At 32.2% G+C, this 27,596-nt stretch overlaps 1 protein-coding gene across 1 annotated transcript; it reads left to right on the forward strand.

The window, feature by feature from the left end:
- Positions 1-216: 216 nt before the first annotated feature.
- LOC129229968 (uncharacterized) lies at positions 217-27,071 on the forward strand. Its single transcript, XM_054864353.1, has 7 exons — positions 217-568; positions 6,722-6,961; positions 13,300-13,371; positions 14,902-15,077; positions 19,176-19,618; positions 24,884-25,006; positions 26,778-27,071. The coding sequence occupies exons 1-7, from the start codon at positions 364-366 to the stop codon at positions 26,959-26,961; spliced, it is 1,443 nt and encodes a 480-aa protein (XP_054720328.1). The 5' UTR covers positions 217-363; the 3' UTR covers positions 26,962-27,071.
- The last annotated feature ends 525 nt before the right edge of the window (positions 27,072-27,596 follow it).

The following is a 27,596-nucleotide window of genomic DNA, read 5'->3' on the forward strand; positions in this document are numbered from 1 at the left end:
AATATGCAAGGAGAGTCAGTGAAAAGGAAAGAAAAAAAAATGTCGGAGTCGGCATATTTTCTGACGACTCCGACACCTTTACTACTATACCTTTACCCCAAAATCAGTCCAACTCCACAGCCCTGGCTTCTACATCAGAGCCATGCCATGGCACCATTTGATGAGTATCGAAGAGGAGAGACTCAAAGCTTATGTCTCTTCCTGTATTAGCGCAACACTGCTGCCGCAAATGTAAAATAATGAAATTTCAATGTTTTGTGACAATGCTTAAATCTTCCTTTTTCGTCCCAATGTGATCTATATTTTGCATTTGATTTTGATCAATTGTTATTGATTATGTTTCTTTCTTGAGGAGAAAATTGAATGTATGAATCCATGACTAGCGGACTGTTATGGGTTTGTGTTGACATAAACTTTGATGCTACACTTTCTGAATCCGATAATGTTAAGTCTCTACTGGAATCGTGTGCCGAAAAAGTTCTTACTGATGTCTGCCTGCTTAAAGATCACACAAAGACATTGCCTAGGCCAGTATATCAAGCATTACTTGAAAAGGCCTTGGAAAAAAGTATTGATAAAATATGCTTTTATATTGAATAATTTAACTTCCAGTAGCTTAGTAAACATTAGCTACAAAGTTTTTGAAAAACACTGTTTTGAAAAGTTGTATTTATGCATCTTATTTAACAGGTTATTAATTGTTATTAGGAAGGTTGGAGAAATCTTTTTTTTTTTTACTCCTGATTATTTAAATAAAAAAGATTTTCTCCCCAATTATTCCTCTCCAAAATTAAAACCATCGTTAGGGTAGCCTGACTAGTAAATGAACAATTTGTATTCTTTTGAAAAAACGAAGTTCAAAAACCTTTATCTGAGATGAATCGGCAGTAGTCACCCACTTAGCCCTATTCTTTGTGATATTTACCTGCATTAATTTGAGGTTAAGCTGTTCGTCTAATTCCATAGTGACAGACATGACATTCACACAACTTTCTAATCCAATATTATACAGTAAAAGGTTTTCATTGTTCATAAAAATATACAGAAATATACAGACGGATGTGAACAACATATTTACCAGAGAAAAAGTGAGAAAATATTATTGTTAATAATAATTGGGGGCAAAAATGCAGTCGTGACAGACATGACAACAGACGGACATCAATTTAGAGGATGTTTGTCAAACACAGAAAAGCTCTGAAGCTATTTGTATGACAAATAAGAAACAGTTGTTTATAGTTAATATAAGAGCTAGTTTATTAATAAAGCATATAAAAAACATGAATTCTAAAATAAATTATAGTAAAAAGAAGTATTTTGTAATGTGATAGACATGACACTTCTGAATTAAAAAAAAAAAATAATTACAATGATTAAAACATGTAATTAAGTTTGTGACAGCGGTTTTCATTAGTTAATTATTATAAATCAATTGATATCTATTTCTTTAAAGCTTATGAAAGCCGCAAGAGTTCATCAAAGTGGGAGTGTAAGCACTAGTGATTATCTCCTCTCTTTTATACCACTCAGCATTATTATCAGATTCAAACTTATACTGCCCAGATGTAGTTTGCTCCAAACATTTTATCTTGAACTCAGTGTTGCCAGATAGTCAAATCCAGATTTCCCCAATTCCCTTCCAACTTTTCCCCAAAAAGCAATGTTTTCTATCAAAATTCCTCAAATTCAAAAATTATTTTTCCACTAATATTTTCATAAAATGAATCGACTTCCTCTGATATTTTTGTCTCTTAAAAAAATAATAATAATTTCCCAAACCGCCAAATTTTCTTATAAAACTCCCCAACTTTTTTTTCTTCCCATTTTTGCTTTTTTTTTTCTTCTTTATCTTTATCTTTCTTTATCTTTACTAATAATAAAGCTGAAAGTATCTCTGTCCAGATCTCTGTGACGTGCATACTTAGACCATTTGACCGATTTTTATGAAATTTGGCACAGAATTAATTTATAGCATGGGGGTGTGCACCTCGAAGCGATTTTTTCGAAAATTCAATTTTGTTCTTTTTCTATTCCAGTTTTAAGAACATTTTCCCAAGCAAAATAATCATAAGATGGACGAGTAAATTACCAAGTTATCATAACGTGGAACCATAACATGGGCAAGCAAATTGGCGAGAAATTCATCATGCATTACTTGTAAATATACAGGGGAACCAATAGACCTTTTGATTTTCTACTATGGGCAAAGCCGTGCGGGTGCCACAAGTCATAAATACAAGCGCCTGACCGAAAGATAAGAAATAACCAAATTTTTTTTCTACTCGCATTTACTACTCTGCTTCTGTATGTACAGTTAAACTATGATTTTTGTATGTATTTATCCAAGAACATTCTTCATCACACTTATTTTTACCTTATTCACGTATCAAAACTAGTTACTCACGCAGAACATTGATGCGAATTCCGTAGCATAATGTTCCACATAATGCAAAATGCGAATTCCATAAAGTTGAGCAAAGCTAAACCAACGCTGTTTGTTACAAACAATGTAACTACCAAGATGTCAAGACGAGAATTTAAATACAAAAAAAAAAAATAATAATAATAAAAATAAAATCCCGAGGTTTTTTTTCCCCCAGGTTTTCCCCAAGAAGAAAATTTTCCCCAAAGAATTCCCCTCAAAACCCATTTCCCCAGAGAGCGCCAGATTTCCCCAAAATGGGGAAAATTCCCCCAATCTGGCAACACTGCTTGAACTGTCCTTTTGCTATCTCTATTTTCAGTCCATGAAACTTCATGTTGTCATACATAACTGTTACCCATTTGCCACACTGCAAATTGACATCTGGATTTGTAAGAGCTGTGCTGGTAGAATTTTTTTCACATTCAGTTACACACTTTCCTGTTTCAAAATCAAATTCTCTGCCCCTTTCACATCCAGATGTGAGGCTGTAGAAGACTTTGCCATGAGAACGTGGTAGAAAACAATGGGCACTTAGTGTAGCTGAATTTCCTACCATTTATTTCATTATTTTCGAAAGTCCATGTCTTGTCCAGATTATCTTTCATTCCTAATATACTTTGTTCTGAAGTATATAATATGTTAATCCCTGGGGACAATATGTCTTTGCGTCTTTAGCAAATTGTGCTGAGGTTCTGGGATCTTTGCCATGAGAACGTGGTAGAAAACAATGGGCACTTAGTGTAGCTGAATTTCCTACCATTTATTTCATTATTTTCGAAAGTCCATGTCTTGTCCAGATTATCTTTCATTCCTAATATACTTTGTTCTGAAGTATATAATATGTTAATCCCTGGGGACAATATGTCTTTGCGTCTTTAGCAAATTGTGCTGAGGTTCTGGGATCTATATTTCACTCTCGGGTAGCATCACGTACTCTGCACCTAATCCATCAATGCATCCTTTCATAATGTGAGGTAGCTGAGAAATGCCAGGCTGTTGGAAGTTTATTTGTAGTCATAGAGTAAATTGTATATTTTTGTTTGAAGTGCTGAGCAGTTCCATCAGATTGAAACTCTAATCTCATTATTTTAAACTCTGGGTGGTTTTTCATAAAGCTCTCAATGACTACATTATTGAAAACAGTAACTGCATACTTACCATGTTGTAAATAATCGGATATGACTACGTAAGGCTCAGCACTGACTTCTGTAGCATTCTCATTTTGACGGTAATACACCATCGTCGTGTATAATGTAGATGAAGTGTTCTGCCAGTGTGCAGACTGAATTTCATCCTGATATGCATGGCAAAAATTTTCACTAAAATCCACTTGGATTAAAAGTGTAACATAAGGTAAATTTTCCTTTAAGTTTTTGAAGGCTTTAGCTTGTATACGTCTCACATAAACGTGCCACAAGAAATATTTCAGCTGTTTTTCTAACAGGTTCAAGACATCATATAAAAGATCTGAGTGTTTGCTTCTTAAAGGGATTTCAGCATCAGACTTTATCCACTGTTTTGTAGGAGACTTTTAATCCAAGTTGATCTTCATCAAAGTTTTTTACAAAGCTTTTATATTATTGTAAATCTTTACATTCATTGCTCGTTTGAAGCATGCATTCTTTTTCTCATCATTGCGAACTACTATAAGTTTTACTAATTCTGTTGATGTGTTTGGTAGCAATACTGATGAAGCTAACTGAATATTCTCGTGGTACACATATTAACATAACATAACATAACATAAACACATATTATTAGGTGTATCTGATCTTAAGTAAACATGTTTTGGTCTTAAACTTGCAAACTTTAAAAATCCAATTTTAAGTAAGGGATATTCTTCTTTGAAAAGCTGATATGCTTCACTGATCGTTAGTTGTAAGTACCTTTTCTGCAAGTTCATTTTCCAGTTTTATTCCTTATAATGCAGAACTTTTTAAGACCTAGAGCTTGACTAGATATACCATCACTAGTAAAGAAACTTTCAACTGTTTCTTTTGTTGTTTCATCAATTGCATGACTAGTGTGACAGGCATGGCAAGTTTTAAATTCTTTTCTTCTTGCTTAGATATCTAAATTTTTCTCCAAATTTTCTGTTAAGTCTTCATTTTAGTGTAAATAAAAAGAAATAAGAGCCTTGTGTGCATACATCCAATACATTTTGTAAAAAACTAAAAAACTCAAGTTTTTTGTGACAGACGTAACTCCTGCATTCTATGATTACATTTGGATTATAGGAAATATAACTTTTTTTCAATAAATTTTCTTATCATAATTAAAGGTAAAAAATTACTCTACAACATACAAATCAAAGAAGAAAAAATTATTGGAATTTCATTGCTTAAGAGAGCAGTAAAATTAGTTTCAAAATTACTTAACTACACTTTTCCTTTCTTACTGGAGGGGTAATAAAAAATATTTAAAAATACAAATATAATAAATTATTTTCATATTTTAATGCCATTTCAACCTTTTTCTTTGAAATGGTAACAATAAAAATTATTTAATTTAAAATTTTAAAATTGGACCTAAGGTTGACCTTTGCATGGAATTTCCTGTTCCAAAAACTGCAGTTTCAGTTTTACACTGTGACTGTTTTGTTATAAATAATGAACCAGAATCAGTTTTAAGAATGTTGAGGTTTTACCTAATTTTAAAATCCATTGATCCTCATATTAAATTTTTTTGTGAGAAAGAACAGGTTTATGGGGGCATTCCCTTTCTTTATGTTCTCATTTCTTGTCCTGAATTCGGTTTTGAAGCAACTGCTTATCGCAAACCATTTTCTGGTTCTTTACTTCCTCTCATAAACTTACGTCTCATCCTCCTAGTAAAAAATATTCTGCTTTTAATACTTTTATTTATCTTGCTATTAATATTTGTTCTTCACTGGAACTTCTTAAAGTGGAACTTAACTGTTGAAGGTGCAATGTCAACACCAGCTGCTATAATCGACTTGGACAGATCAAAACTAGATAATAGGATTTATAACACTTATTCGATGCAAACTTTTTTCGTCATGAGCCGAAGTTGATCTTTTTTTGACTGCATTTTCCAATACGGTTGGTTCCAGCATTTCCTGTTGTCTGAAACCGCTGTCATATCCTCCAACACTTGATTTTCTCACTCCACATATTTTGATCATTTCTTCTAACGTTTTAAAAGTGTGTTCTCTAAGTGCAATCACTATAGCATGTGTTACATGGCTGATATCCATGACTCTAATTACTCCCACATCAAGCGAGCAACTAACACTGCCAACTTCTAGCTACTTGACAGAATAACTTGTATGCCTGCTACTTACCTGATGCGTACAAATAGCTATTAGTTTGACAATAACTGCCATTTGAACTCTGAGCTGAATTTGAGTGCTTATTCGTTTGCTTAAGTGTGTTAAAGTGAAAAAAAAAATAATAATTGCCACAATAATGTATTTTACTGTCCATTAGAGCGTCAGAACTGAGCCGTTCGTTCGAGTATAACATCCAGAATTAGGTTTCAATTTTTGTATTATGCTCAGGACCAACTATTCGAAAACTAATATTTGAACATTTTATGTTTTTAAAGGTAAAATATTTCCACTGAAAAGAATTATAAATGGGTTGGTGTAGGGTCAAAAAAGTGATGAAAACCGCACACAAAAGGTAGACATTCGAAATTATATATTTTTGAAAAAGTCAAAAAAGCAGCAAGCTTCTACAATTGCAGCATAAAATTTTTTAAAAAAGAAAGAAACTGACAAATTTTTAAAAAAATTAATTTTGTTATTTGGTTAGTTTTTGGATTCTCTTTAAAAAACAAAGCATAACTATGAGAAATTATTAGTGAATTTTAAAAAATGACTAAATAAAATGTAATACGTTACAACGACCTTTCGTTATAGCAACCCCCCATTTATCTCAACCCTCTTTCCCTTTTTTATTTTTAGCTCTCTTTATTTATTTATTTTTTAAAATATTTTTTATTCATTTATTTATTTTTCATTGTTATTATTATCATTATTTTATTAGAAAAGTTTTGTGCTGCACCGATGACATACACACAGATACACAAACCAAATAAATAAATGAAATAAAATATGAACAGAATAAAATAGAGTAAAATAAATAATTCAAATAAAAAATAAATCAATAAATAAAATTTAAGAATTTTAAAATCCCTTTCAAAAATTTGGCGCAACTTGCACCATAATCACCCCCCTCCCCCTGTGGGCACTCCTGGATATATATAGCAGTAATGAACATGTTAAAATTTAATAAAATTTAATTATTTCAAATTTTGTTATTTTAATTTCAGGAAGAGTACTCTCGATTGGTGAGTTGATAAGATTTTATCCTGAGAAAAAGTTTGTTTTGCCTTTACCATTGCCTATAAAGAGCCACGATTTATTTATAAGACCAACAAAAGAAGTATGCGACTCCTTAGTGAATTTGAAGGACAATGCTTTGGTTGCTTTGTCATCTTATTTTAAAATAATAAAAAAGGAAACCATCAACACCAATCTACACATTCTTGATTTAAATATACTCCCAATGCGTAAGTCATGCTTGTTTTCCTGATTCTAAAAGTATTTTTACTGTGTATTTTGTTAATGATGTACTGAATGTTATGTTTCAGAAATATTTTTTCATCCTAATGAAAATAGGAATAACAAGAATGGTACTGCTGTTGTGATTTTGACTTTCAATTTTATATACTAAAAAATTTTGTAGTTTGTATTCATACTACTAAGTTACATATTTTGTTTATTGTTCTTTAGACATTAAAAAAAAACAACTTTTAACAAGAACCTAGAGCTAGCCATAATTTTTTTTAATACTTCAGATCAGCACCTTGATAATAAGCTACCCCTCCGACTCCAGCTCCGACTCAGCAGTTTTCTCTATATTGTCGCCTCAGAACAACACTAAGACATCTAATCCCAGGAATAACACTAAGGTATCCTATTGTTGCTCTGAGTCGATAATATATTTAAAAAGTATTAATGTCAAAGGAATTGTGAAATTCTCCATTGAGAATTCCCCATAGCACCTAAAGACTTGAAATTTTGTAGAAAAGCACTTCGTGCCTGTGGGGTGTGCACCCCTGGGCATTTTTGAAAAAAATATTTTGAATTAGTTTTTTTGTTAATTAATTTCTTTTACTGAAATTTCACTTAAATTGCCTATTGAAGGGATGAAAAAATTCCCACTTCCTTTAACATATGTCATTCAAAAGAGCTTTTTCTTCTATATCAGGTTGAGCTTGTTCCAATTTTCTCAATTAATTAGAACAGCATTTATATTTTGTTCGTTTGTGTATTCTAACGCAGCAGTTGGTCCGGGTCAACCAGTGGTCCGGGACCAGTCCGCAGAAAATTTGACCGGTCCTCATAGATTTTGCTCTTAGATGTTAAAAGACTTCAGTTACTCAAAAAGAAAAAAAAAAGATAAATAAATAACCAAAGAAAAATAAATAAATTATTATATGTAACAATACCCTATGGTACGTTTTTAACATTAATTTTGCTAATTCTTTGCAATTTTTCACACATGTTAAATTCACTTATGTATAGTTATTATGAAACCTTATACATATTACCTATGCATATTACCTTTTAAAAACAATTGTGAGTTTTTTAATACCAAGGAAAAAAAATTATTTATTCATTTGTTATTCTTTTGTAAAAAAAATCATATTATTGATGCAAAAATGTTTTTACAAGTTTTTAATGATCAGTTCGCGAAAATCAAAAGCTAAAAACATAACAAAACAGGGAGAAAAAAAAACTTGTCAGTGTGCAAAATTTTTTGAATGGCTTTTGCTGGTCTGCAGGTGAAAAAAGGTTGAGAAACGCTAACATATGTATCTGATTCTTCTTAGCAAGAGCTTTAAATCTTTGGGGATCAAATAAGATTGCAAAGCAATCTTTAGTGGTTGGTGAGCAACAGCAAACAGGGGTAGTACTGTCTAGTACTCAGGGCCGATCCTAGGGTGTCGGCCGCTCGTGTGCAAAGCCCTAATGTGCCGCTCCTCAAAGAGTAATTTGCATATTTTGACTAATCTTTAACGTCCATATAAATCTTTCTTCAAATTTCTATGTCAAATTTTGATTCAAATAACAAAAAAAAAAAAAGAAGAAGAAGAACGATGAACTTATAAAAAGGAAGACAAGTTTTATGGTAAGAAACTCTTTAGGTACAATTTGTATCTTTGAAGAAAGTAATAGATATACTAAAATTTACTGGTCTGTCTGTACCATTTTATAGTCTGTCTTTGGTGACATCAGAAGAAGGACGGAAGAGAGGAAGCAGGGTTGGGAGATTTATCCCAGAAAATTATCGAAATTGGCGTATAAAAAATTGTTTTAGTTAATCTTTGGTTGTGTTTAGTTGCAATGACTACAGAGTCGGGTATATTCAAGGTGCATGGAAAAATTTTCGAAATTGAAGCCAAATATCACAATATTAGGAACTTTTTCGAGACTTCACTACTTAAAATACTTCGGTGGACAACTTACCTTCGTCATAAGGGCGAAGGTATAAGAGCGATTTTAATGAAGTGATTTCAAGATTATTGCTTTTCCCTCCACCATGCTCTCAGCAGTGAAAGTCAGTTTGGCTTATTATATCTTTATCTTTATTACTAATAATAAAGCTGAAAGTCTCTCTGTCCGGAGGATGTCTGGATGTCTGTAGGATGTCTGTGACACGCATAGCGCCTAAACCGTGTGGCCAATTTTCATGAAATTTGGCACAAAGTTAGTATGTAGCATGGAGGTGTGCACCTCGAAGCGATTTTTCGAAAATTCGATGTGGTTCTTTTTCTATTCCAATTTTAAGAAAACAAATATCATAAGATGGACGAGTAAATTGCGAAATTATCATAACATGGAACCGTAACATGGGCACAAGCCAATTGGCGAGATACGAAATTATCATAACGTGGAACCATAAGATGGGTACAAGCCAACTGGCGAGAAGATTCACCATACATTATTTGTAAATATACAGGCGAACCAAAAGACCTTTTGATTTTTCTATTACGGGCAAAGCCGTGCGGGTATCACTAGTAGTAAATAAAAGTAAGGTTTTCAAGAAATTCTGGAAGGAAGTCTGTGGCGGATGTACATCCAGGAGACCCCATAGCGCCTACAGCCTTGAAATTTTGTACAAAATTACTTCGAGTGCACATGGGGTTTTATTTTTTTAAATTCGAAGTAGTTTTTTGTAATTAATTTTTTAAGCTCAAATTTTGTGTAAATTGCCTATTGCCTATTAAAAGGGTAAAAAATTACTTGCACATATTAATATTATATATCGTTGGAAAGGGTAGAATTTTGTTTCAATGCTCTAACTTAAATAGGGTGGGAGTTAATTGCGTTTTTATCTCGAACTTTTTTAGGCTTAGCTAAAAGTTAGGCACTACTTTCTTCATTAAATCTATCAGTAAAAAGTAAAGGAATTGTCCCACAATTTTCTTTTTGACATGACTGGAAACAGCGGCATTTTTTACTCCAGATCTAACTCGACCTTTGGTTGAAAAACTGAGCTTCTATCTTCATAGGAAATAAAGTTAGAAGCTGTTAAAAATCAAGTTTGAATAATCTCATCTTCATTAAAATTATTGGTGTTTTATTTGGGGTTGGCATAGTCACCTCTTTTCGATTCGCGTGTTTCTTCTTTCTTATTCATAAACTTTAAGGGTTTCAATTTTAGCAGAAAAGCTTAGGCTCAACTCAATTTAAGCCCCAAGCTAAAGAGCAAAATATGTTACTAGAGACCATGAATTTGAAAGCGACTTTTCAAACGTACAAAACTGCAGTTTTTCAATGTTCCTGAGCCCCTTAGCCCTTACGGCTCTGGAAGTTGGTACAAGTTATTTTGAAACTCGGGGAAGGGGTGTTTTTTGATCCAAAGGGAGCTTATAATGTGTTTTTAATCTGTTCCTTTTTAATTGACGATTTAAATCTTTGCTAAGCAAATAAGATTACGAAGCAATCTTTGGGGGTTGGTGAGCGTTAGCGAGCAGGGGGCAGAGCCCCCTAGTTATTTAAATATTTAAAAATACATAAGTAGATGAACTATAATAAGTGATTGTGTCAAAAAAAACAATTGTTTTTGTAAATCGCAGTTATAATACTGTAAAAAGGGTCGTCCACAAGTGATGTCATGCCTTGAGGGGGAGACAGGTTCATGAAATTGTGACAAGGCAAAGAGAATGGGTGACAAAAAGTGACATAAGACAGTTAGTATAACAATATGTTTATAAAAAATATGGCATGTGACAAGAGAATGAGTGAGGTGAAATGTGACAAAGGGGGAAGGGTGTCAAATATGTTGGAAAAAAGTGTGACATCAATCATTTAAGGAGAGCCCATTAGTACTGCTTCAAAATCTCAATTTACTCCTTCTAAACTCCTCCAAAACTCCTTCATTTTATTTCTGAAATTGAGTACAAACCCTGCTTCAGGGAAAGTACTAATGCAAGCTGGAGTTCTTTCCTACAATTCTTTCAAAACTGAAATCAATTTGAAGCAATTTTTTGTGACCGTAGCTTTGGAAGAATCGACACTCTTCCCAAAAATTTTTCGAAACTGGAGTTTTAAACACCTAATTTTGGGCTATCTTTGTTGAAGTTTCTAAAGGGAGGGAGATTCAATTGTCTCTCATTGAAAGTTTTTGAAATTGAAGTTTAAAATGCAAATTTAGGCTGTCTTTGGTGACGGTAAGGGGATCTGACGGCTTTCCTTCGGTAATTTCTCGGAACTGCTGTTTCAAAAATCCACTTTTGACTATATTTCAAAACAATAAGGGGAAACGTGAAAGTATTCCTAACCAAAATATTTTTGGAACTAATTTTAATTTGCAAATAACCAAGTGTGAACCGGCAAAAGCTGTTAAAAATTTTCGCAGATTTTTTTCTCCCTGTTTTGTTATTCACTACGACTACTGTTGAGAAAAATTAGAAATCTTGTATTTTGATCTTAATAAATTAAATTTGCAAACTAAAATCTGCTATGAGTATTAAAATTGAATTGAAATTTTTTGCTGTTATAAAATGGCAATAAGCATGATTCTGCAACTTCGTTGATTCTACTGATAACACTCCATTTTGCAGACTTTTGGGGACTACAAATGATGTTCATAAAATCAAATAGTGTTGTTTCGATTTCGCTGAAAGATTATTTGGGGCTTTTGAGCTGTTCTTAAAACTGGAGGGTTTGTAAAAGGGTTTAAAAGAGAAAACAAACATTAATTTTGACAAAGACATAAAATGAATTGTTTTATTTAACCTGTGATGCCCAAATATGTAAACACTTTTTGTAGCCTCTTACTAATTTTGATTATATGTGGAAAAAAAATTAAATTAAATTATTTGAAACTAAGGAAAGAGAAATTCCTTACTTCTAAAAATAGTTAACTTCAAACAATTCTTTGCACAATGATTGACCAATTTTTAAATTGCTGCTGCTGAATTCAGTTCTGATTCATGTTTTATTTATTTTTTTTTTAAATTCCACTCCTCCCCCTTCCCCCCCCCCAAATAAAAAAAAATCTGGTAAAATTATATTTTTGATGTAAGTTTATTCTTTTATAAAAAAGATACATTTTTATTAGTAAAAGTTTTTAAAGCATGAACAAAGTTTTAGATAACATTGATATAAAAAACTAATTTTTATTCGTATCAGAAAAAACATTTGTTTGTCAAATCATTGGCAGCTTGTACAGTGGCAAAGGGGGCAACTGTCCCCTCACTTCCAAAAGTAAAAGAGCCTTGCCCCCTTACTTTTAAGAGTTAAAAATTAACTTAATAACAGTAAAAATTGATTTTTTACATAGATATTGATTTCTTTCACGAAAATAAAACTAAAAATTCCAAGTCAATAGACTTTTTCTTGTGTTAATTCTTAAAAATAGAACTTTTAATTGGAAGGGATGAATCTTCGGCCGTCAGCCTTCCCAATTTTGTAGACCACATTCCAGATTTTTTAGAGGACACTCTGTTGGTATTGTAAAAATCTAATAACTTATAGCTCAGTTTTATGAAAAAGGAGAAAAAATCAACTCTCTGGGTGCCTCCCCCTCTCTCTCCCCCTCCCTACTTTTTTGATGCACCAGGCGTCAATGCTTCAAATAAAAACTAAAATAGAGAAAAAGCAAATTGAAACTCTTTGAAATTTCTTATTTTAGAAAGTCTTGTTTTATGGCATTTTTGGGATTTGTGGAATGTAATCTTTATCTGAACAGTATTATAATACATCTTAAGTGTGATGTCTAGATATTGTGTTTGAATTCAAAAACATGTGCTTGCTTGCAACACAAGTTATCCTCAATTTAAATAAATAAATAAATCATACTTTTGCCACTTTTATACATGAACATCCTCCAGAAGGGTCAGTTTCCCTCTTTTAGAATTTTTGCAATTGTTTACAAAAAGGTGTGTTTCACCTTGTAAAACTTTTTATTAAAGTGGATAAAAAAGTAAATATATATTGTATTATAAAAATTAGTTATTATCATCCAAAAATGAGCATTAATAATCCATGGGTGAAAGCACTTTAGTGAAAAAATAATTTTAATAAATTAGATATTGTGAGTGTGAGTTTTAGTTTTTTTGAAAATATTCCTGAATATACACTTCTCCCCCCCCCCCATCTGGAGAAAATGGCTTGTAGATTCATGAATATGAAATTTATTTGCAAAATTTTGAGCATGATATTCTGAAATATAAATGTATTTTATGAAAATCTGTTATTAAATCATAACATCAGTATAAGTAAGAGTCATGTTTGAGTGAATGTTTAAGAACTTTAATGAGCAACATGGAAAACGCTAAATACATTTGCTTTGTTTAATGAATTATGACCGATTCATTTGTTTATTTATTTCTAGATTTGAATGCTGTTCGAAGAGTTTGTTCTTTCCTTTTAAATGATCTCAAGGGACACAAAGTTTCTTCAACATGTGAGTAGAACTGAAAGTATAAATTATCGTTTCTGTACCTCCTCCTCTTTTTGTGATGCAAAATAAATAAACAAACTTTCGGGTAGAATTTAGTTTATTTAATTAACTTTTGTTTGCTTGAGATTCATTTCAAGTGAATTTTCAAATATTTATGCTTTGAAAAAAAAATTTGCTGTCACCAGTTCCTGCCTTTATTTTGAGAAATGAGATCAAAATTACTAATTTTTCAATAAATCCTAAATTTGAGAAAACTCTTTGCTCTACATTGCGATAAAATTGAATAGGATAAGAATTCTTTGCACTAAAATTTGGTTAAAAATAAATAGGCGGCATTAGTGAAACGTAAATTATCAAAAAAAAAAACTGCAACAAACAATTGTTTCAAAGTTATGATGAAGCCTGTGATTCAGGTTAAAATATTCAGCCCACATTGTAAAGTTCTGGGCTTGAAAAAAAATTGATGGCGTAAAATAGAAAATTAGTAAATTAGCTTCAATGTCCATCTTGGAAAGGAAAGATATCATTGCACAACCGTTAAGAAGGTGTATTGAATTCAACTGCATGCTCCGACAGTGCCTGCACTTGAGCTGTCTGAAAAGATCCTCCCTGTTTTAAGCTTGACAATTGCGAAGGTGATGTCTAGGAACCAATTTAACCAAGTGGAGGCCCTGGGACAAACAGCAACTGGGGCTCTTACCAAAATGATATCAGCAATTTTAAGCAAAATGTTTTGTCACATTTGTTAATTTTTTTAAGGTCCCGGAGACTAGGCTCTTTTGTTTTAGCTGATAGAGGGCCTTCCAAGTTATTTGCTGATTAACAATTAAATACATAATGTACAAGTACATGTTAACTGTAGCGACACATTTCCAGTTGAAAATGTTCTTTTTATCAACCTGACCAACTATTGGTATTAGTTGCAAAAATTATTAATTAAATGGTAAAACCTATTGCATAGCAACAAAACATTTTATGAAAACAAAAGTTTTTGAAATTGCTTAGTGTGTTTTGAAGTTTTATAGAGAAAAAATGAAATAGAGTTTTTTTTCCATCATACTAATTTAAGACATGAATTATTTCACTTTATTTTATTCAAGAATGAACTCTTGAAGCAAATTAAATGTGTAATCTAAGAATTGATGGTAAAATCATAAAATATTGAAAATGATTTATAAGTTTTAAATGTTTGGGACAGCTTTATTACAAGTTGTCTAATTTTGGGATAACCTCTTTCAAAATGAGGGCCCCCAAAATTGGGCAAAGTCACCAGATTCACCTCTCTAAATCTGTGCCTGGTGATGTCTCGGGTACAGTTCAGTACTGATAATTAACTTCATAGTTTTCTATTTGCTACAGCTCTGGCATCATAAAGTGTAGCGGGTTCAATCAATCTGGCTTCACTGACTATTTTAAGTACAAATATCTTTTGAAAAAAATATTCTGCAAATACCATGATAATTGATAAAATTGTAAACAGACTCTGCAAACTTTTGAAGTAGTTTTCTTATTAGCATCTTTATCTACTTTCAGATACTATTAGAATGGGGTGCATTATTGATGGCTATGAAGAACTAATGACTTTGATTAAAGCTAAAGAAGCCGCAACTGAGACTAATGTCAATTTTGTTATTCCCAGTTTGTTGCTTTCCTATGAACGCTTTTTTGAAGATTCCCTGATCTCTCTTTTTGAAAAAATGAGGGAAGATGTAAGTTTTTCAATTTAAGAAGTTTCAAAGTTCCATTTAAAAATAACAAATTAGAAGGGAAAATATCAAAGTTTTATTCTAATAAAGGAAGTAATTAAATAAGTTGAATCTATTATTGCTGTAAACTATCTATTTAAATTTTTCTGACTTTTAACAAAATTCTTTCTCTTATTGCTCATTCAATACCAGAATCTGTATGTGTTCATATGTTTGAAGTCATACATGTGTTGACAGGTAGCAGGCTCTGCTCCTATTCAAGCTATCTCTAGCTAATGTATCAATCTCTGATGAAGATCAAGAGTTCTCCTAAAGTTATTCACCTCATTGCAAATAACAGTTGCTTTCATGAACTATTGGAAAATGCCCTCAACAATGTTGAACCTACAGCTTTTTTTAAATTAATTTCAAGATTACTCTGATTACCAAACGGCACGACCTTGAGGATCACGGATCTGGACGAAATTTTGGATTTGGGTTAATTCCCACTAGATATGAACCCAGTTGAAGCGGTTTGACTGCATAGGCCTTAGTTCGGCCGTAATGGGGGTCCGAAGTTTCTAGTTTGGCTCTAGAAAAGCAATGATTTTTCCTTTGAAATTAACCTTTTTTTACTCTTTTCTTGATATTGCATTGCAGTACCCGCCTAAATGAATGCATTCACGCTATTCACAGTATAGAAAGAATTTCACCACCCCTACATTATACTAACAAGAGACGGGACAGATTCGAAGAACAAATAACATGCCAAAATTTCTAATTAAAAAAAAAAACCCTATTGCAATTCTGGAGCCAAACAAGCAAATATAGACCCACCTTGGTGCTGAACTAGAGCCTATACACTCAAACTATTTTACCTGGGCTCATATCTAGTAAAAGGGCGCCCATATGCAAAATTTTAAGGGGGCTCAAAAATTTCCCCCATGGTTTAGCAGAATACTTTACCCATGGAAACCGATTTCAGTACAGATTAGAGATATTAAAAATTGACATTTTTAATAACTTATTCATTAACGGCTGGAAAAGAAATGTTTATACATTTTTACAAAGAAATAAGCACTAAAAGCCAGGCAGTTCTCATTTCTAGGGGGGGGGGGGCTTGAGCCCCCATTTGGCCTCCTATATGGGTGCCCTTGATCTAGTACGAATTGACCCAAATTCAAAAGTTTTTCCAGATTCGCAACCCTCAAGTTTTTTTCATCTGAACCACATTGATTAGCAGGACTCCAGAATTACAATGGCGTTTTCATTGGAATTTGAAACTTTGAAACAATATCTACCCTCTCAAGACATTCAGCGTCTCTTGTCAGTACAACGAAGGGGGGAGGGGGAGATTTATTCTATGTTGCAAATGCATTTAATTTGCTCTTACTGCAATGCAAATGCAAGAAAAGTGTGAAAAAATTTAATTTCAAAGAAAAAACCATTGCTTTTCTGGGCTCAAGTAACAACTTTAGACCCTGGTTGCAGCCAAACTAGGGCCTATGCTGTCAAACCGCTTTACATGGGTTCATATCTAGTGTGAACTGACCTAAATTCAGAGTTTCATCCGGATCTGTGATCATGAAGATCGAGCTGTTTGGTAGTGAGATTTAAAAAGCTTGAAATAGCAGCCCCAGATTCTGACTTATTTACAAAAGTGAATCCTATAAAAGTCTTCCATTTTAACAGATTTAAATAATTGCATCCTGTCTCCTTTGTCTCTCTTTTGCTGGAGACTACACATACAGTTAACTCCCAATAACCGATGGTCAGATTATCTGGGGTCTTTTCACATTTTTACTTCCTTTTACAAAAAAAGAAGTACTGTATTCTCGAAAAAATGTTCCCTCAAAAATCGACCTTAGTTTCCACTTTACTCACCCCCTGAATGAATATTGAGTTTTTTTTTCAACTCAACCACGTTGTGGATAAGTGCCTAAGAACGTATAGACACGCGAAATATCCATAATGACGATTCCCGAGTTAATTACAACACATTTTCTCGTTACGTCTGTATGTACATATGTATGTGCGTATGTATGTTGCATAACTCAAGAACGGAATGTCCTAGAAAGTTGAATATTGGTACTTTGACTCCTAGTGGGGTCTAGTTGTGCAACTCCCCTTTTGGTTGCATTCGAGTGATTCTAAAGAGGTTTTTAGCACCTTTTTGGGGAGAAATCATTGTTAATTTCGATGCAAACTCGAGTGGTGTTATAATTTGGCGGACAATTGGCGATATATCGCCAGTCTTTTGGTCGCCAAGTTGGCGACAAATTTGGCGATTTTTTTTTTAATAATCTGTTTCAATTTGGCCACTGTTAGTGATATTTATAAAGTAAACAATTGAATCATATTAAAATTGCCAGAAATGGGGAAACGACATTGAATTGGAGTAAAAGGAAGTTATGTGATGCACACATCAGCTCGTTTTTTTGTTGAAAACTTATGATTATGTTATTGTTCATTTTTTGATTTTGCATATTTTTTTATATTCAGTGTCAGTTCGTGTAATGTTTTTAGTAATACTTTATATATATGTTTCGGTGTTTTTAGCTATTGTATACACAGTATCATTTTTTACCTATTATTTGGATTATCCACGGTTATCTTGCTACCCTATTCCGCAAATAATTGGGTGTTTACTGTATTAAACTTTTTAATCCTTGTTGTAATCTAAATCTTGGAGTGCTTGTGCTAACTTAGCAGCCCTCCTGTGAACGTTTGCCTTTTGTTTGATAAGGAGACGAAAACTGTACAGCATACTTCAAAGCACTTCATATACTAATGATGGAATTTGCTTAAAAATAATTCAATATAATCTATTGATGCATCCAAGCATTCTGCTCTTTGTTACATGCTATGTTTCCCAGCTGGCTAAACTTAAAGACCGGAATAATAAGGACAACTTGTTCCACCTGTTAATGATATATCTATGAATACTAGCTTTATGTTTTTTTTTTTACCATTAACAAAAAATATTTTGTTAGATATGCTGATAAGTATTAATGTTTTTATTAATGTGGTTTCATTTTAAAATCGGGTTTGGATCTATAGTAAAATGTGTTGTTGAACTTTATTTATATATAATATTTAAATTTAAAAATTATGACGTACAGTGAAACACTGTTTATATGTTTCTCTTTTATATGTTTTTATCAATTACACCTTTTTTTAAATTGGTCCCTGCAGAGTTTAATACACATCAACGTAGACCTATTATATGTTTTTTCATTTATACGCTTTTTTCATACGGTCCCTTCAAAAACGTATAAACGGTGCTTCACTGTATTTATTAAATATAAAAGAATATGTTTTTGTTGAAAAATATTTATGAAATTACAACTGCTAATAAAATATGAGCAAGTTTACATTTTACAAAAAAAATATTTTTAAAGTGTTAGTATAAAAACATATTCATTTTGCAGTGAAATACATTGTATGATTTAAGTTACAATTTTCTTTTCTCTTTTTTGGCACCTTGCTACATTATTTTAAGGCAAAAAAAAGTTTTTCACTCATTTATTTTGAAAATTTTATAAATGCTGATGCATTTTCTGTCTCAAAATTTAGAACTGTTTCTGAACGCTCCTTTTTAAGAATAAATGGTCCCCTTAAGTTCTTGTTTTACTTTTCTTCATTTAAAATATGTGATTATCATTGTTTATCTTTTTGTAGGAATGTATGTTCGACTTTCTGGTCTGAATGGCCAAAGTTGTTACTCGAGTAACAAATAAATACCTTTGTGCTTGAAAATTAAATGAATGAATGACCAACGTTTTATGCACAAAAATATAAAATTGCTGCAAATGCATGTTTCAGTATTACAAGGAACACCTTTCTCAATGCAAGAAGTGTGAACTTCTTGATGAAAAGTCATCCCAGGAAAACAACAAGACTCACACATCAGAAAGCTCACACTTCTTTGCATTGAAAAAGGTGTCCTTTGTAACACCAAAACATGCGTCTGCAGTAATTTGCAATTTTTATGCATCAAAACATTGGTAATTCATTCATTTAATTATTACTTCAGTGTTTGAATAAAAAATGTATAACTGGAACTGAAAATTGTGTCTCATGTGTTTTTTATCTAAGTGACAGTACATTTTATTATTTCAGGAATTATGTCACTTTTCATTACACTTTGCTTCAGTTCATCCTTCTCTGACTAGGACTTGTTTAATGTTGAAAAAATTTCAGAATGTGAGATCTCTCAGCTTATCTTATGTGCCTATACAGTTAGCAGAGGAACCTGGTTCTCTACATGCCTTAGCTGAGACACTCAATAGTTTACCTAACCTGCAAAGAATCCGTTTGAATGGAAACAATCTTTCATCATGTATGCATATCTTGTTTAAGAACTTCTGCAGAAATGATTTTACTTATGCTAAAAGTGAGGAACGTGTTTCTGACTGTTGCATTGTTCATCGAGGGAAACTGCAATTACTTGATGTGTCTTCCTGTGAACTTACAAGTGACGACCTCTCATTCTTGACTGAGCTCCCATTATCGACTACGCTGAAAAGTTTGGATTTAAGTTACAACAGACTCAATCTATCATGGTATGTCATTTCAGAATAACATACTTTCCATTTGTATTTAAAAAGCATTAAAACATTAAATCTGTTCGTCAGAGCCAAAGTGACACAAGTCCAAAAATTGCGATTTTCCGTTTATTTGTGCATTGTATGTAGGAGTCTTTTCTGCACTGAGCCATGTGAATGTAATTATTTGAAAACAAATCCTTTTCCATTTTTTACCAGGGTTAAAAGAACGCACGTCCCATCCTTTTCATGCGTTAGGAAAAAAGTCTTTCCTGAAAGATCATCATAATGTGACTTACATCCTTTTGGCTCTGAGTTACAGAAATTAGGATTATGCTAGTTCTTATTATGTCCAACCAATTTTTGTTAAAACAAGTACAGTAGAATACCTTTATAATGCCAACCTATAAAACGAATATTTTCAGAAGTAAACAATAAGCTTTTCAGTTTAAAAAAGTACTCTATTTTGCCTTGCAAACATTACTGTTCTTTGCCAAATTAAGTTTTAAATAGTTTTTCATTTTCTGATCTTAATTCAAAGCTTTTATATTATAATTAGTATTTAAAGTAAAAAAAGTGCCAGATTGTTCTTAAAAATGCAGCTGTTAACCATGATGAAGCTACCAAAAATGCACAATTAATACACTTTCTTTTTGATAATGAAACATATTTATTTGTGAACTAGTGGTACCCGCAGGGCTTTGCCCGTAGTAGAAAATTAAAAGGTCTTTTGGTTCGCCTGTATATTTAACAATAATGTATGGTAAATTTCTCGCCAATTGGCTTGCCCATGTTACGGTTCCACATTATGATAACTTTGATAATTTACTCGTCCATCTTATGATAAATTTGATCGGGAAAATGTTTTAAAAATTGAAATAGAAAAAGAACAAAATCAAATTTTCGAAAAATCGCCTCGAAGTGCACACTTTCATGCTACAAACTAATTTTGTGCCAAATTTCATGAAAATCTGCCAAACGGTCTTGGCACTATGCGCCTCACAGAGATCCAGACATCCCAGGGTTGGTAAGTTTCTGCCAAGGTAGTTAAAACCACTGGTAGAAACCAGTTAAAACCGGCATGGCAAAAACAACTTTCTACCATATTTGTGGCAGAAACTGGCAAAAACTCACAAAATGACAAAAAAAAAAAAAAAAATATTGACATAACAATGGAAATGCATGAAAAAAATATTAATTTGCTAACCAAAGCATAATTGAATTACAATATTATCACAATTCAAAATCAAATGTTACATTGTTTGGATCCTGCACTTGCCTCTTAGAAAACGTGGTTTCTAAAATCTGAACAGTTTCTCGATTTAATATGGACAAATGAGAAACTTTAGAATATGCTTGCAACAGAAGAGCTAGCAGGCAACGCATCGAGGAACAAGTAATATTCGTGAAACTTTCATCTATTGTATATTTTTTTCTAACTGGTTCACCATGCAGTAACTGGGGTCGTGGGAAAGACCTGACTTCAAAAATAAGTTTTGAGAAATGGGGCCAACTTGTTTTGCAAAGCTGTGACATTTGGTTCAAAATCGACGTTAATATTAGCAAGTAAAGTTCTGCTACTTTCTTCTTGAAGCACATGATAATTTCAACCACAAGCAATTTAGATGATTCGTATAAACGAGCAAATTGCAATCAGTAGTGCCTGTTTTAATTCTGTATGTCACTCCTCTTTCCTAAGCACCGATATGGTCTTTCGTCCTTTGGTAGATTAATCCAAATATTGTGAGCATCTGCCGCAATTGAAAAGTTCCCTTATCCGAACTAAATCAAGGTAACTAGCATAAGATTTTATTTTTTAAAATGATGAAATGAAGTGTAACTTTTTTGTTTACTTAAACAAACATCATTTAGTAGTTACTTAAGTTATTAAAGACACTTTTAAGTTTTTGCCAGTTTTTACCGGTTATAACCAGTTTCTGCCACTGGCACACCAAAAACAAGTTTCTGCCGGCAGAAAGCCAACCCTGCAGACATCCAGACTTTCAGCTTTATTATTAGTAAAGATGATAGTATATATCTTTCGAATTGTATAATTTGAGCTTTAATTCTCATTGTAGTTGCAACATACTCGAATGTGCAAATATTTTGATACATTCTGAGTATTATTTTCTGTATTTGTGAAATGATTAGTATAACTCCAAAACCTATGGTCCCAAAAGGTGTGCATTATAATAGTCTATTATAACTGCTTTGACTCGCCTGAGCACAGGTCATCTAAAAACCCTCAGATTTTCCCATGGTAATAGGACTTTCCCAATTTGTACCAAATGTCATACTGAAGAGGCCACTGCACAACATATGATTTTTCGTGTTGGTTTGGTACGCGAGGATCTACTGAAGAGACCTGCTTCTGTCTTGAAGTTGATTAAGGCCAACAACCTCATGGATCTGATCTGATAGAATAGAGAGATAAGTAAGAAGAAGAAGATAGTCTTCTACTATAATATGTTTCTAATGGCAGAAATTTCAAAGATATTAGCAGTTGTAGAAGGAAAAACCTTATAGTGCATCTTTCAATGTTTATTTTTAATAATTTCAATGCTGAAACAAATGCAGTTCCAGAAACTTCGTTAACTGGAACTCCCTCAACATGAAAAATCATTTCACATGAACTACTTTCTGGTCCCATGAGTTAGCAATCACTTAATAATTAATCAGATAACATAAAATCCAATTAACTTGAAATAATTATCGCAGTCCCATGAATTTTGCATTAATAATGTTTAACTGCAAGAAATAAATGAATGCTTTTGTAATGAAATGTAGAAGAAAATAATATGATGTTAATATGCAAATTTGCAGGAAGCTACAGACATGCATTCCTTATTCTCTTAAATATGCTGTACTCTATGATATTTTTTTTCTACAAACTCTATTTCTATTAATTTCAAGTTATCAAAAACAAGTTCACTTCAAAAACTATGATTTTTTTAAATGTATAAATAAGATATAACCATAAATTGAATGCCATTGTCAAGATGAAAGAAATCTTTTAAATATTTATTCATTAATATTTGTTATACTAATAGTTCTTTACTTCTTTGTGCAACAAACTAGTGTTCATAATGTTAAAATATGGTTTAATCAAATACCACACACACATACACATGGCTATAATGTTAAACTAAGTGATGCAAAAAAAAAAAAATCTAAGTATTTAAGAGCAGAATTGTTAAAATGCTTCCATGCGTTTATTTTTCTAGATGACATTTCTGAACTGTTTTTTAAATTTTTTTATAAAACTTTTTGGTGGTTATGGGTTTTATTGACTCACACATTTAAACCAGTGAAATGAAAAATTGTTTTATGCTAACTAAACTGCTTAAATCAATGATACAAATGTTAATGTATCATACAAGCTTCATTTACTGTTGATTTAATATAAACAATTTGTATACCTGAAGTTGAATATGCTCATATTGTTACTGTCACTAATTTTTTCTTCATGCAGTTTTTAACACTGACATGCTTAAAGAAAATATATTTCTTTTTCTTTTCCAATCAGAAACATGTGTGATCCCAAATATTGAAAAAAAGATTGACAATGGCAGATTTAAAGGTTCGAGGGCCTACGGCAATGCTTTTTTGGGGCCCCTTTGTCTATCACAGAACTATGTAAAACATTTATGCTGTTTTTTTCTTTTAACTCCCCACCCTCCCCATCCCTTCAAAGCCCATACGTTCATGGGGGGGGGGGTGCCTCACAATCCTGAGATTTTTGAAACGGTAAATCCACCATTGAAGATTGGCAGTTCACGCATTAGGCTCAATACACATACACTGATATTGCAGATATTTATATCCTTAAATTTTCTTTCATTTTGACAATTGCAACTTTGTAGTGCATATAATTAAACATTTAGGTATAAAACAATTTAATTAAACTTGAGAAAGCTGCAAGCTGTCATTTCTTAACATTCTGAGGCTCAGTTAACATTACATCATTTTACTTCATATCACAGAGTTCAACGCATTTGTATAGTGGAGCCCCCCCCCCCCCCCTCCAGCTTTGAAAGATTAATGTTTTTATGTATAAATGGGGAGTGCACGATTTTTGTTGTTTTCCGATAAAATTTGCATCAAGTGCAAATTTTGCAACCTTGGATCATCCCTCCAGAAAAATCCAAATAAGTCTAAGGGTGACTCTAATAAATTGAAGGACCGTGATTATGTGTCTTTACTTCTTTCTTGAGTAGTGGAGCATGAAGTGAAAAAGGGGGCACTTGAAACAAGCACGAGCACTGAGACCACCAAGGGTGCCCACAAGGGGGGATTATGGTGCAAATTGCACCATCAAAATTGGGGGGGGGGGGGGTTTAAATTTATTTAATGATTTATTTTAAATTTAAATTATTCATTTTATTTAATTGTATTCTGTTTATATTTCATTTCATTTATTTTAGTTTGTGTGTCTCTCATTGGCATAGCACTGAACTTTTGTAATAAAATAATAATAACAATAGTAGTAATAATAATAAATAAATAAATAAATTAATTAATTAAAAAAATAAATTAAAAAAAGAGCTAAAAACGGAAAGAGTGTTGAGATTTTTTTTTTTGGGGGGGGGATGGGCACTTGGAGACCACTGGTATATTTTACTATCCATACTAGGACCACATTCTTGTGTAATAGGGGAGGGTAATTGGCATCAAGTTGAGTTGGGTTACTTTCGTAATAATTTTAAGATGACTCGGATTTTAATATTATTAATATTTTTAATTCGAGCTCATAACTAACATGATTTCTTTTCACTGAACTCTTCAAAAAGAAGTAAACATTGTCAAGGTCAAGCTTCAAATTATCAGAGCCATACTATAACAAATACTTCTAAGATAAGAAAGAAATAACTTTCTTAAGAAAGAATTTCATCTTGATTCAAGGGCGCCCATATGCAAAATTTTATGGCGGGGGGACTCAAAAATTTTTCCCGTGGTTTAGCAGAATATTTTCCCCATGGAAACCGATTTCAGTACATATTAGAGATATTAAAATTTGACATTTGTTATTAACTTATTCAATTATGACTGGAAAAGAAATTTTATACGTTTTTGCAAAAAAGAAAGCGCTAAAAGCAATGAAGTTCTCATTTCTAAGGGGGATTGAGCCCCCCCCCTTACCCCTGTATATGGGCGCTCTTGTCTTGATTGTTCATGTTAAAATTTAATCTGATAACAAATTTGTTGAAAACTAAAATTGGGTAGATGTTCATCATATTATGTGTATATTAAGTGTTTGATTCCCTTTCCATTTTTTGAGTTTAGGTTATCTGAATGTATGAAGGCTATGAGCAATAACTTAGTAGTACTGCAAGTCGAAAAGTCAATTCCAAAATTGTCTTTGCTGGATGAGAACTTTCCGAAACTTAGTGCAATGAAGAATATCAAGTAAGCTTATTCATACATCTGAATGGATTTATTTATTTTTATTTTTGTAGCAAGTAATATGATCGTATAGGTAATGCTATTTAAAGGAGTGAGTGAAAGATGGCGTTGTGTGTCATTTTGAGATTATCATGTAGATGGCGTTACTTTATGGATATAATCAATTCTGTAGTTGGGGGCGGGGGATATTTTGGAAAATGCATTTTTTTATTGGGTAGATGTCATGGTTGAAGACTTGATTAGGCAAAAAAAGCTTGGTTTGAATTTCTTATGAATAAAAGGTAGACATTAATTTTCTTTAAAAGGTGGTTTCAAACTAATTAGTCTTTTATTTTGTGTTGTTTTTACAATAATGCATTTATGTTATACTTCCTTTAAATAGCAGCATCTACATGATCATTTCCAATTTTTTACAAATGTTAAATTACCCCTTCTCCCTACTTGCCATTCCCAAATCTTGAGGTGCTGGGGGTTTGCTAAAGCCTTGTTAATATAAAAATTTTAAAAACTGAATTACATTTAGAGAAGAGTCGGTGGTTTGTACTAAATATATTAGTGTCCAATTCCTTTCCAGTGTCTTATGGTCTGTTTTGCTTATAGTAATTTTTAATTTTATTCCCCCCCCCCCCTGACTTTAGCACTTATTTTGGAATAAGCAAACTTATACTTTAAAATACATTTTATGAATGTAATCAGACAAACATTTAAAACAAATTAGTTCTGAATTTGTGCATTTCTAATGGCACTATTTTTTCCCCCAAGAAAGACCATGTGAATTTCACTAAATTTCAGAAAGAGCCCTCAGTTAAAATATTAATTTTAATAGTTACTATTATGTGGCAACCATGCATTGAATCGTGCTTGGCACTTTGTTTTGTGTACCATGTGTTTTCTGAGGTATGTTCATTAGGGATTTATTCAGAGGCATTTCCAACAGTGTCCTCTAAATGTCTTATTTTTTTAATTTTGTTTCTAAAATTCATTAAACAGTTTTTGAACAAAATTTCTTTAACAGAAAGTTTAGCATGGTGCCCATCATTGAAAGCATGTTGATTAAAAGTTTCATGTTTTAAATGTGCAGCATCTGAAGCTATAGCTCATTAAATCATTTTCAGTAGACGACAGCTATCTAAAAGTGGTAAAAAAATCAACTGCATGTTTACCTTTGCCCTCCCCCCCCCAAACTTAAACGAAATAAACAATTAAGGGGCTGACACAGGGAAGACAGTGAGTCACAAAAAGTGAATTTAATAGGGGAAGCAAAAAACCTGAGGCAAAGCATTGTGAACCATTTTCCGTCGCTTCTAGAAACTAAAAACCAATTTGCCAATTGGCTAACTGTTACTTCCATGTCATTGGCTTGAGCATTTGCTGTTTTTTCCGTGAAAAAACGAAAAACTCAAAATTGGTGAGTTAGTCTTCCCTATATCAGCCCCTCGATTGCATACACTGCAGAAAACAAAGTTTTCTACATAAAATTACGTATTTTTATTCACAGCTTTCTTTGAAGTCATAATACAAATTTAGTATTTGATTACTATTAAAACAAATATGTGCAGAAAATTTGTCAAATTTGATTAAAAATTTTAAAAAATAGCAATTGAAAGTACTGATTATTTTAAACAGAAAAACACTTGTATTTAGAGATGGGAATGGTCAGAAAATAACTTCTTTCACTAACCTTCTGAAAATTAGTTTCAAAAAATGTTTTCTTTTAATTCACAATAATTTATTTTCTCTGTATGTTGCTCTAATGTAATCTGTTTCATGATAGATATCTGAATATCAGAGGACTAGAAGCAGAAGAATTGGTTTTGGCTAACTTCATTTCTGACGAGTTAAGAAAGATGCCTGATTTACAAGGCATTGCATTGTCAAGACCTATAGGTATTGTTGACTGTGAGCATCTGGAGTATCTTATTAATCTTGAACGAACTGTAAAATTTTTGTGGGCATAAAAATAAATTTTTATATTTATAAACTGCCAGAAATTTTAATGAAAATGTTGAACATTTTCAATTTAATTCTTGCTTATTTTGTAAATCACTTTTTTTGATTAAAATATTTCAGAAGTTCAATTTTTTCTTATTTTATTCGGCTTTAAAACATGAAAACTGACAAATATAACCCAGCTTCTTTATTTTTCAGCTTAAACATTTATTTGATTTGAAATATTTTAATATTAATTTTAAGTTCATTTTTAGGCATATTATTTTACATTGCTTGTCTTACATTTACAGGTTAGAAATGTATTCTTGGAGTTATTTTTTAAAGAATTTTATTAATAATAAAACAAAAAAGATATACAAGTTTTTACAATTTAATGAAAATATATTTTGGGTCCATTAATTGCAATTTCATCAGATGGCCCTACCAATTTCAAATGATTGAACTAATTCTCTGAGTATTAACACAAAATTTGATATGAAGGCCGACTTCATTATGAGCAGGTGCAGATTCGTTTTTAGCACCAATTGCTCCAGGGGTGAGTGGCATAGTCGACTATTTTTCTCATTTTAACTACTGCAACCCACGTATGACATGTATTGCCAAAATGCTCATTTGAATTTTCATGTTAAGTGCCAAAGTAGGA

The sequence above is a fragment of the Uloborus diversus genome, chromosome 9 (assembly GCF_026930045.1).
Source record: "Uloborus diversus isolate 005 chromosome 9, Udiv.v.3.1, whole genome shotgun sequence".
Taxonomy (NCBI): Eukaryota; Metazoa; Arthropoda; class Arachnida; order Araneae; family Uloboridae; genus Uloborus; species Uloborus diversus.